We start from the raw sequence: 12,341 nt of genomic DNA, 5'->3' as shown, positions 1-12,341 counted from the left end.
TGTAACCTGTCAGGCTCCTCTGTCCATGGGATTTTTCAGGCAAGAATACTGCAGTGGGTTGCCATTTCTTCATATAGGCATAAAATGCTATGCAAAACTTAAGTTAAGCAAATAAGTTGCTCCCAAGCCCTAATCCCCACCTCTACGTAAATCAGAGCGAGCTCAGATGGGCGTGTCCTGATACATCTAGACCACGCCTATTGAACCCTTTCGCCCACTCGTTGGCCAATGGCGTCTTAGGGGCGTGTCCTGTCTTGCTCCCGCCCCTGACGCAACTATACAAGGTGGGGCGGTTCGGCGCGCGCCCGCTTAGTAGGAGCCGGACTGCAGGGCAGAGGGTTGGGCTTTGTGCTGCGACCCCCGCAGGAGAAGATGAACGGGACGCGTAACTGGTGTACATTGGTGGACGTTCACCCGGAGGGGCAGACCGCGGTAAGTAAAAGCGTTCGCGCCGCCTACCTAGCTTGGTATTCTCGTTTTCGAATTCTTCATTTCCAGTGCCCCGCGAGGAGTTTGCTGACATCACCTGATGCCGCGCTCGGTGTGGTCAGCTCCTCGCGGCGCTTCTCTTTCTTCTACCACTTTGCGGCGGGCAGTGGGGTCAGCAGGATAAAGACTCTTCTGAGGCTCGAGGACACGGGGCTTCCCTGCCCTTTGGGAGGACACTGCGGCTCCTGCCCAGGACTCGGCGCTGGTCGCCGGTGCGCGCTGCTCAGGGTCCTATGGGCTGTTAGGTTGTGTCGTAGGAGAATGAGCTCCAGGGACGGGATCCCCGTGCTCTTTTGGACTTTGGTTCCTATCGAGGGGGATTAGGCCTTTCTGTGGGTTCTGGTGACTTCAGGGGCTCTTCAAAGAACCTCGTAGTGCTTTGGGCGAGCAGTAGCAAGACAAAGGATACAAAGTGAAATTCTAGGGCTTGGACTGGAGCGTGGGGTGGTAGAACTCCAAGTATGCGGAGATTGGCCAAGGACTCTTACCTTTTGCTAGGAGGCTGTCTGCTTGGGGTCACCTCTCTGCTATGATTTCTGCTCTTTCCCCCATGCAGGTTTTCCTGCTCCCCTCCTCCCATCGGTCAGCCGATAGCTTCCTGGGACTTTTGGTTGGTTTTGCTTCCGTCTTCAAGCACGGAGCTAGCGGATGGAAGGGATGCCAGAACCTGGGCTGAGAAGGGGAGGGAAGTGACCTGCACGAGTTTCTAGACGGAGTGAGAGTGGGGGAGCGAGGACCCCTTCCCATCTGCTCCAGTGCTAAGCGATCTGTCCAGCTCCCCTCACTCCCTTGGTCTCCTCCCCACCACAGCAGACCGTATGATTTTTCTTCATACCCTCAGAGGAGGGTAGCTTGTGGCTCTGCTGGGAAACCTAACCCAGAATGAATGTGTACTATTTCATCAGTTTTCAAGCTATTCTGGAGGAGAATGAAACGGGAGCTAAGGTGATAGGGAGTTTGTATCCCTCCCTTTCCCCCACTGCACTCTGATTCCATTCTGTCTTCCTGTCTCAGCATGCTCTTGAGATAGAGCTAATCCATCTGCACCTGGATTATGGCTTTTCAAAGTATATTTGTAGAATAGTTGGTCATTTCAAGTTGAAGCTGTAGATGATCACTTAATTCGGCTCACAGTCCCCTCTCCATTTCTGTCCAGGCTGTGAGTGTCTATCACATTACAGTTCAAGTATTGCTACTGCCCAACCCCAATACCCCCATCCCTGTCTTCTGTTATTTGCCACTCCCCCAGCTCTGGGACACAGAAGAGATGAGAAAAAAAATCCATCCTCTATTGTGTTAGACCCAAGTCCTTTTCCACATGCTTGCTCACTGTTTTGGAATGGCTGAGGCAAGGAACAGGATATGAGGGAAATAAAGGAGAGGGATGACTCGAGTTTTTGCTTGTTGTAGAAAAAAGATTCAGAGAAGTCTTAAATCTAAGGCATTGGCAGTGTTGAGAATGAATTGACACTCTATCCCTTGATGTTTTGCTGCTTGTCTGGTGGGGCAGAAAGAGTGGATTGGAAAATAGCAAGAAATTCAGACAGTCTCCAGCCGTAGATTAGTTTGAAGCTAATCAGAGGCCTCTGGAACAAGACAGAGACAGAAATTCTCTTTTATTCCTTCTTACCAGGCTGAACTTGAAAGTTATTTGACTTCAAAGGTGGGAATGAAATCACTATTGCCCATATCTGGTGTTGGAGACATTCCTGAGCTCTTACGGAAGAGGAGATGGTAAACAATCAATCAGTCAGGAGACAGGCTTTGTCCTGGATTCCTTTCCTCTGAGCCATCTTGAAGACAGAATTTATGGCTCTGGACAGTCCCCAGGAACCTCTCATATATTCACATTGTTGAATGAGTGCTCAGTGCGTGCAAAGTGAGTGAGTGAATAAATGAATGAAGAAGTTGTTTGTTTTGGTGTCAGCAGTGCAGACAATTTAATTGACTGGTGTGTCCTGCTGAGTGTCAGGACCCTGGGACTGTGTTGGTGTTTCTCCAACAACCAGGCCATGTGCCTCAGTGCACCACACATGGTCACTGGAAATACGGCTGCTGCATTCTCTGGGTTGTTTTTATTTTTGGAGGCAGTTGCGGCAGGTACAAGGAACCAGTGCTTTCCAACTGCTGATCGTAATCACATAGTCACTAAAAATCAACTTAATGGGTCAGAACCAGCCTTAAAAAAGAAATAGATGTGCTCAGAGCAGGAGGCCTAAAGAAATGGCCCCTCTATTTGTAACATACCCTAACAGGGATCTGGGTTCATTGTAACAAGAGGCACAAAACTTGTGGCCTTCCTGTGAATAAATACCCTACACATGTCCGCCTGCATTTCAACTGGGCAGGGACAGTGGGACAGGGCTCAGTATTGGAAGAAAAGTTGCAGTATTTAGTGGAGAGCTTGCTACCTACAGCCTGTCTAGCCCGTGCATGGGTGAGCCATGAATGGTCTTATAGTCATAAAAGCTTTGAACCTCTCTTTTCAGGAAAAAAGAAAGAAATTCCAACTGTATGCTCTTCTGGAAATGGTAAAACCATAGAGACAATAAAAAGATCAATGGATGCCAGGAATTTGGGAGGAGAGTGCAGATGAATACACAGAGTACAGAAGTTTTTTAGGGCAGTGAAAATACTTTGACAGTATAATGATGGATATATGTCATTATATATTTGTCCAAACCCATGGAAGGTGTAACATACTCACTTGACTTAGAGTGAATCTTAAGATGATCTGTGGATCCTGGGTGGTTATGATGTATCAATATATGTTCATCTTTGGTTAAAAAGTACCATTCTGGTGAATGATGCTTGATAATGGCTATGCATGTGTGTAGGGAGGGGGTATATGGGAAATTTCTATATCGTCCTGTCAATTTTGTTACAAACCTAAAACTGCTCTAAAAAGCAACAAACTTCTTATTTCTTAAAATAAGAAATAAGAGTTAACAGGCTCAGAGTGTTAGGGTAGACATTTTTGGTGAAACTTTTGTTTCAGTTATATCTTTGTTTACATATTACATATGTGTATGTGTATTTATTTGATTGTGATGTAAAATGTGTTTTTTAAGGCCAAAAAACTTTGCAAGCCACTGTACTAAATTGTACTGGCAAATAAAAGCACAGATTAACTTCATATTCATTTTTTAAAAGACATTTCCAGTAAGTTCTCTTATTATAAACAACAGAGAGTGGCTTCAACTAACTTAAGCAAAAGAGGAATTTCTTAGAAGGAAATGGGCAGCTCACAGAATTTAAGCTTAAAAAGTCCAAACCAAGGGAGTCCTGGGGGCTGGGTAAATGGAAGGAGAGAATGGAGGGTTTCTAGTTCTGAGTGCACTGTTTCCAGCTGTGTTAGGTCTTTTTGCTACTGTTCAAGATTCCAGGGAGAAAGTGTCTTTGGCCCCTTCCCCACTTGGCCAGGGCTTGGGGTTCCTTGATTAACAGGCCCACCAGATTACCCAGTAAAGGAGGGAGATTCTCTGAAACAAAACCCAAGTGCTGTTATCAGTGGAGGAGGATGGAAATTGGTAACAAGAGCAGCAATAGACTTAATTTAAATGATCTCTGATTGTCTTTCTTTTCCTTTTTAAATCATTTTTAATCAAAGGAATGTATGTGTATGATTTTAAAAAGATCTAGTAATATCAAAGGCCTTTAAAAAAGAATAGTGAGCAATTCCCTACCTAAGGCTGGCTGAGCAGTAAAAAATCTGCCTGCTGAGGCAGGAGATGCAGATTGTATCCCTGGGTAGAGAAGATCCCCTGGAGAAGGAAATGGCAACCCACTGCAGTATTCTTGCCTGGGAAATCCCATGGACAGAGGAGCCTGGCAGGCTACAGTCCATGGGGTCGTAAAGAGTCAGACACGGCTTACACTTAGTGGCTAAAACAACAGCCACCCAAAACCACCCAAAGTGGAAGTTACCACTCTTAACTCTTAGTTCTGTCTAGTGTTTACAGCCATGTTTCTAAATAGTTTGCTTATGATTTATCAGTTTTACACATTGTTGACTTCCTGTTGTAGGAATTATAGGAAGGTTTATACTGGCACCCTTTACATGCTTCCTTTTCCTTCTCCCTTCTTCCCAACGAAATTATATCACAGTTTTTGACTAAATTGTGGTTCTATTCATAACATTGCAGTTAAGAGCCTGGTTCTGGGAGTCTGACCCACTGGACTAGTCAGAGCTTCAGTGTTTGCTTTGCCCAAGATCACTTTGATAAACTACTTTATCTCTTTAGTCTCAGTTTCCTCATTTGTAAAATGGGGATAATAATTACATCGTTTTCATAAGGTTGTGAAGAATGCATATGAAATATTAAGTACAATGCCTGGCGCATGGTAAGTGCTCAGATGTTAAGTCATTATTTTCTCTTTGTTACTTACAGCAAGACTGTTTTAACTCCACCTGGTCAAGGGATGGAGAAAGAACACTCTGGTCTGGTCAAGTTTTGCTCCTTCTCATTATGTTGATGTCTGCTCTTACCTGTTCCTTTCCCCTTTCCTCTGCCAGTGGAGGGTCTTGAGGGTCAAAAGGGACATCTAGATAGACCCAGAGTGAAGACCTGAATAACCTTGTCTAGTCTCAACTCAGCTGGGACTGTCTTAGAGTGATAGTCAGAGTTCATGTTTTTGCATCCTGTTCTGGGCTCTTTTCCTCCTTCTCCTTTTTCCTAAATCATGGCCAAGGCAGCTGGTGTCCCCTGATGCTCTGGGCTCTGATAAGGTCCCTTTAAGCACTTATCAGTGTTACCCTTCCTTAGAATATTTTCTCCCCACCTCCACCCCCGGACTTCCCTGGTGGCTCAGATGGTAAAGAATCTGCCCACAATGTGAGAGACCCAAGTTCAGTCCCTGGGTTGGGAAGATCCCCTGGAGAAGGGAATGGCTACCCACTCCACAATTCTTGCCTAGAGAAGTCCATGGACAGAGGCTACAGTCTGTGGGGTTGCAGACAGTTGGCCAGGATTGAACAACTAACACTCCCCTCCGCCAGCACCCAGTCCTCTCTACATTTTTTATATTGGTCAGTCTAGCTAGAGAGGTTTTCTCAACATCTAAGTGGATTTGAAATTTTACATCAGCTGCAGTCTGAACCTTTGTCTTTACCCTGAAATAGGTGTCATTCCTTTAGGACCTCAGAAGCTGCATTAGTTTAATGCCAAGTCTTTCCTAAGTTAGACATTTTTTTTTTTTTTACTAAAGTTATGATTTACTAAAGGCTCACTATAGGCCTCATTTTCATTTTCTTTTTATAATAGCTTTATTGAGATATAATTCACATGCCATACATATCACCCATTCCATATACAATTCAGTGGCTTTTAGTATAATGACAGAGTTGTATAGTCATCAACACAGCTGATTTCAGAAATATTTCATCACCCCATAAAAAAATCCTGACCCATTAGCAAGCACTCCCCATTTTCCTCCGGTAGTCCCTGACCCCAACCCTAGCAGTCTACTTTCTTTCTCTATGATTTGCCTATTCTAGATACTTTATCTAAATGTAATCATATAATATGTGATCCTTTGTGACTGGCTTCCTCTAGTTAGCATGTTTTTGACCCATGTTGCAACGTGAATCAGCATTTCATTCCTTTTTATGACTGAATAATAAATATTACATTGTATGAAAATATTTTGACATGTTCATCATGGATAAATGTCAGTGGGCTTTTGGGTTGTTTCTTTAAAAAAAATGTTTTGAAATTGGAGTATAGTTGATTTACAGTGTTGTGTTTGTTTCAGGCGTATGGCAAAGCAAATCGCTTATACGTATATCCACTCTTTTTTAGAATCTTTTCCTATATAGGCCATAACAGTATTGAGTGGAGTTCCCTGTATGACACAGTAGCTGCTTATTAGTTGATTGTTTCTTCTTTTCTTCTTTTATGAATAATGCTCTTATGAACATTTGTTGACAAGTTTTTACGTGGACTTATGTTTTAATATCTCTTGGCAAGAAGTACCTAGGTTTGGAATTGCTGGGTCAGAATATTTGCATTTTAAAAGAGGATTCTTCTGGAGCCATGGACGCTTACTCCAAAGGAATGAATGAATTCTAAGCCGGTGGCAGCCCTGGCTCTGTGACACCTGGGTGGGGAAAGAAACTCCGGGGCAGAGGAACCACTCAAGTTCGGTGACTGCCTGTTCCTTTCACTCATGAGCTCTGCCAGAAGCTCAGCCCATAAATTCCTCCCCACACCATTCTATCTCCCCCATTCGTTGCTAAGTTCTCACCTTTAGGAGCACTACGGCTGATGATGTCTCCAAGCCTGCCTGGAATTTGGGGAATGCTGGGCTCTGTGGGAGGATCTGAGAGGGGAGGCTTACGGAGCCACCAGGCATTGGGCGCCAGCGTTTGCCCATACTTCTCGCAGGTGGGAGTGGTGGGGTGGAGTGTGCACCCAGATGGTTTCGGTTCCATACATGTGTACTCAGAGCAGGTGGGACAGGCTTCCTTGCCTGCAGATAATTATGGTGTGTGCCTCTTTGGGTCACGATTCAGTCTTGTGAAATACCTTTGTCTCCTAGGGGTGGGGAGGTTTAGTGGAGGGAACAGGTATGTGCCAGGGAGACTCTTGGCCCAGATTGAAGCCTGGCCAACAGGGGCAGGAAGAGGAAAAGAAAACAGAGAGGAAGGAAAAGGAAATGGTTTTCTAGGGCTTGGGGGCAAAGAAAGCAAAAATCACAAAGCAAGGTAATCAGAGACTGGAGAAGGGGAGGGGGTGCCGGGGAACTGGGGATTCCAGGCTGGCTGGGCATGAGGTGGGTTTCCTAAATGAAGATTGGCCAAGCAAAAGGGTGTCTTCCTCAGAGTTGAGAGTTCTGGAGCCCACCTCCCTCTCACTGCTGGCCCCTGTGTTTTGCTGTGCCAGCGGTCCAGAGAATGAGAACAGCTGCCCCAATTTAGGGTGCCACCCTAAATCCCTTTTTCTCATTTCACCTCCTAATCACCTTGGTTAGCTCTCTGCGTAGAGCTTGTCCAGCCCATGCCTTTGGGCAGGGAACCAGACAAAAAGCAAACACCTGTTTTGTTGGTTACTCTGTGGGGAGGAGCAGGAATGCAACAAAGGACCAGGTCTGACCGAGAGAGCCCTGCAAGAGGCAGGACCAAGAGTGCCCTGTGAGCCCTGTGAGCCCAGTGGGTTAGGAGTCTCAGCCAAGAGAGAGTGGCCCCCCAATCACTGCACCTAGCCTCTTGGACTTTTCTGGGGCTTTCCTCGACCTGACCTCTTGGGAACCGTTGTTTCAAGAGGCTGGCTATTTCCATTTTTCAGAAGGGAAAAATTGAGGTGGCTGCTTGAGAGACCACGGACATTCCAAGTGGAAACAGGGAACAGAATCAAGGGGCAAGATGGTGGAGGAGTGGATTATAGGGTACGGATAAATTAAGGATGCTGGTTTTCAGCTGAGGGGCAATCTTACTCAGAGGCCCTTGGCTCTCACCTGCCATTCAGTCCTCATGGCCCTCATAGCAGCCTGGGGAGTGGGAGCTGGGGAGACATATTTTCCCATGGATCTTTCCACTATTCACGTGAGCCTGAGGTGTGGGAACCTCTGGGGCCTCCCTGTTTATCTCCCTATCACTGTTCCTTAGCGTCTTGATCTCTAAGCCCTTAGCTATGTGTTTACCCCATCCCCGCTCTGAGGAGTGAGTCACAGCTGGAGATTTGTTTGAACAGAGTGGAGAGGCTGCCTATAATTTAGAGGTGGCTGGGCTTCTCCCCAGGAATGTTTATGAGGTTAGAGGCTGCTTACCTTGTGATTAGCTCTGTTCCTTTTTCCCTAGAGAAGATGGCTCCCCTTCCTATCTTGCCGTTCAGAGAGTCCCCAGAGGGGACCCCCCTGCTAGATATTTTGGGGTATTCCTAAAGCTCCCTGAAGCCCGCTCACAGCCCTGGGTCCCTCCAGCCCCAGAAACCAGTGGCACCAAATAGAGAGGGGCCTGGGTTTTCCTCCTTGGCTATGGTTTGGGGTTATGGGGTGAAGTCTGTGGCCTTACAGACTGGATCCTCTGGTTCTGGAGGATGAAGTGCCAGAAAGAACCCTAGATTTATTCATAGGCTCCTTTTATTTTTTTATTTATTGAAGGTGCACGGGCTTAGTCGCTGCATGGTGTGTGGGATCTTCCTGGACCAGGGATAGAACCCGAGTCTCCTGCATTGGCAGGCGGATTCTTTACCATTGAGCCACCAGGGAAGCCCTCACAGGCTCCTTTTAGACAGTTGGTTTCACATGCTCCCCTCCCTTGAAGTTTTCCTAGAGCTCCTTGGGAAAGTCAATGCTGCCTGACTTTTGGGAAGTGATTTATGGTTTGCAAAGTGCTTTCACACTGTTCCTAAGTATCTACTGCCTACTTGCCTAAAGTACAGGCAAGGTAAGTATTATTACCCCCCATTTTGCAGATGGGAAATTGCCCAGAGAGATAAAATGATTTGCTCAAGAATTAGTAGGTGCCATTTGTACTCAAACCCCACCTCTGTCTCGAAGTTTAGTACTTTTTCTTTCCGTCTCTTTTATATATTTTATATAGGAATGTCACACAAAGGCATTTTTGTTGCAGACGTTTCAAACACTGTAGAAGTATTGATATATGACCTGAAAGTCCCTTTACTCCTCTGACTTCTTCTGTGTGTTCAGTCATGTCCAACTCTTTGCGACCCCACGGACTGTGGCCTGCCAGGTTCCTCTGTCCATGGGAGTTTTCAAGCAAGAATATTGGAGACGGTTGCCATTTCCTCCTCCAGGGGATCTTCCCAACCCAGAGATCAAACCCGAATCTCCTGTGTTGCAGGCAGATTCTTTACTGCTGAGTAGACTTTTTCTAGCTTAGTGTGTATGAGTTCAGTGCTTTTCTGTTGTGGTTACTTTCAAGAAATGCCAGTGTGGCATGGTGGTTAGGAGTACAGACTCTGGAATCACAGGGCCTGGGTTTGAATCCTGACTCTTCTCCTTACTAATTATGTGACCTTGGGCAAGATACTTATGTGACTCAGTTTTCTCATCTGTAAAATGGGGATTTATACCTAACATATAGTTGTCTTGTGAGGATTAAGTGAGTTAATACATATAAAGCACTTAGAACAGGACCCGTAGGGCTCAGCATGTAGTATTCGCTTTTATTTAGGAGCTGACAATTACTAATACTCTGAACATATATATGCACTTAAATAAATAAGAGGTCATATTTTATGAATTAAATTGTGCCTTGCTTTTTTCACTTAATATACCTTTTTAATATTTATGTGGCTGCATCTGGTCTTAGTCGTAGCGCGGGATCTTCGCTGCATCATGTGGGATCTTTGGTGCACAGCCTCTCCAGTTGCAGCGCGTGCAGTCTCTGTTTGTGGCATGCAGCCTTTCTAGTTGTGGCACTTGGGCTCCAGAGCACATGGGCTTCAGTAGTTGCAGTGTCCAGACTTAGTTGCTTCACGGCATGGGATCTTAGTTCCCCGACCAGGGATCTAACCTGTGTCCTCTGCATTGCAAGGTGGATTCTTAGCTACTGGACCACCAGGGAAATCCCTCACTTAATATATCTTGGAGGTCTTTTCCTGTCAACTTGCAGAGGTTTACTTATCAGCAGTGTAGTATCTCATTGCATGGATATTACCATACTTAATTCACTCCCTCGAGACTACTTATGCTGTTTCCAGGCCTTTAAGTATTGTAAAGAGGATTGCAGTTAACATTTTCACACACACATCTTTGGGTAAATGTGCATGGATTTTCATAGGGCATATTCCTAAAAGTGGAATTAGTCAAAGGGTTTTAAAAAGTATGCACTCTTAATATTGGCCAAATTGACTTCTAAAAATACTTATATAGTCTCTGATGATATACATGTGAAATTAGTCTTTTTTCCTGCATCTTCACCAATCCTAGGTATTATCAGTATCTTTAAAATTTGCCATTCACTTGATCTAAAAATGATATTTCTGCAGGATTTACATGGAGTAACTCACTCACTTTACTGAAAAGCAAGGAAGGATACCTTTGTATATGGGAAGTTTTTTTTTTGTTTGTTTCCTGTCACACCATGTGGCATGCGGGATTTTAATTCCCTGATGCCCAGGGATCAAACCCATGCCTGTGCCCCTGCAGTGGAAGCACAGAGTCTTCATCACTAGTCCACCAGAAAAGTCCCTATACGGGAAGTTTTAAAACATAGCAAATAAAATGGTCACCTGTGTTCTAAACAGCCACCTTAAGAAACAGAACATTACCAATACTTTGAAGCTCCCTGGGGTCCCTTATGGATCATAACCCTTCTGCTTCCTCCACAGAACTTTGGAATTTTGTGTTTTTATTTTTTTGCTTTTTATTATACTTTTACTACATACTCAGTGTACATGGCATCATCTGTATTCTACTGCTTACTTTTTTGCATAATATTAATTTTGAGATTCTTTCATGTCGATGCATGGAGCTGTAGTTCCTTTATTTTCACAGCTGAATATACTGGTTCATTGTATTACTGTGACAGAGTTTATTCACCCGTTTCCTTGTCAGCGCACCATTCGGGTTGTTCCCAGTGTTTTTCCACTGCGAGCAGTGCTGCTGTGAGCGTACTTCTACGTGTCTTATCTGACACTTTTCAAGTCAAAATTTAATGAAATTCCCCCCAAATGGTAACTCATTATTATTTTAATTTTTGCATTTATTACTGGTAATGTTGGGCATCTTTTATATGTTTTTTAGCCATTTGTATTTCTGTTTTAAATTCATTCATTCATTCATTCATTTATTGGCTGTGCCGGGTCTTCATTGCTGCCCGTGGGCTTTCTCTAGTTGCGGCAAGCAGGGGCTACTCTTCAGTTGTGTGCATGGCTTCTCCTTGCAGTGGCTTTTCCTGGGGCAGAGCACAGGCTTTTGGGTGCCTGGACTCAGTAGTTGCCATACACAGGCTTCAGGAGTTGTGGTTCGTGGGCTCTAGAGCACGGGCTCAGTAGTTGTGGTGCACGGGCTAAGTTGCTCTGCAACACGTGGAATCTTCCCAGACTAGGTATTGAACCCATGTCTTCTGCATTGGCAGGCTGATTCTTAACCACTAGACCACAAGAGTAGTCCCTGTAGTTTTTCTTAGTGTTGCCTTTCTTGGTCTTTGCTCATTTTTTTTCTTGTTTCTCCCCTTTTCATGTCTGCTTTTTTCCAGTGTTCCGTACCGCTTCTCTAAACTGAGGAGTCTAATGTTCTCAAAAGAAAAGGAATTGGGAAGATCCCAGATGACATTACCTGGAATTCACACAACACATATTCTTTGACGTGCCTACTCTAAGCAGGCACTGTGCTAAATAAGCCATCAAGGTCTTCAGGAGCTTATGATTTTATCGGGGAGAAGAGTGAATAAGTAGTTATGAAGGAATGGGGACTGTGTTACAGTGTAGGGTATGTAGGATGCAGTGGGTGCAGGAGCAGGCTCTGACAGAGGGGTGCTGGCATAGGACTGTTCGAGTGGAGCCTTAAGGTTGAGTGCAATTCTCCAAGGAGGCAAGGGAGGGGAAGGGAATCTCAGAGGAGAGAACAACGGGCACACCTTTGGGGAGGTGGAAACGTGTAGTGCATTGGAAGGCTCATCAACAGAAATTTGGATTTGGGTGCTTTGCTACAGTTGGATCAGGAAAGTTTGGAATAGCTCGTGTCGGGTACAGGTGAGGTCCTGGTGGGAGTCAAGACATTATGTGATGCAGACAGTGATAATAGGTCTGATCATAAGGGAATTTTAATGCTATGATAAGCAGTTTTTAATGTTTTTGTTTGCTTTTAAAAAAGGCATACATTTATGTATGTATGCAATAACATACATTCATAAATGTACAATCAAGTAATTTCCCACACTGGAC

General features: G+C 44.8%; 1 protein-coding gene and 1 non-coding gene across 4 annotated transcripts in view; both read left to right on the top strand.

The window, feature by feature from the left end:
* The first annotated feature begins 292 nt into the window (after positions 1 to 292).
* TUFT1 (tuftelin 1) overlaps positions 293 to 12,341 on the top strand; it is a 49,702-nt gene continuing 37,653 nt past the window's right edge. Inside the window, exon 1 of one of the 3 annotated variants that reach the window (XM_055584290.1) lies at positions 293 to 432. In XM_055584290.1, coding sequence (XP_055440265.1) covers positions 373 to 432 — 60 coding nt within the window. In that variant the 5' untranslated portion in view covers positions 293 to 372. The remainder of the gene's footprint in view (positions 433 to 12,341) is intronic. The other 2 variants (XM_055584291.1, XM_055584289.1) reach the window with 2 other exon arrangements.
* LOC129656709 (small nucleolar RNA SNORA11) lies at positions 2,682 to 2,812 on the top strand. Its single transcript, XR_008716498.1, has one exon. It is a non-coding gene; the product is annotated as a small nucleolar RNA SNORA11 (small nucleolar RNA).

The sequence above is a fragment of the Bubalus kerabau genome, chromosome 6 (genome assembly GCF_029407905.1).
Source record: "Bubalus kerabau isolate K-KA32 ecotype Philippines breed swamp buffalo chromosome 6, PCC_UOA_SB_1v2, whole genome shotgun sequence".
In the NCBI taxonomy this organism is placed as follows: Eukaryota; Metazoa; Chordata; class Mammalia; order Artiodactyla; family Bovidae; genus Bubalus; species Bubalus kerabau.
This window is presented reverse-complemented; position numbering and strand designations above follow the sequence as displayed.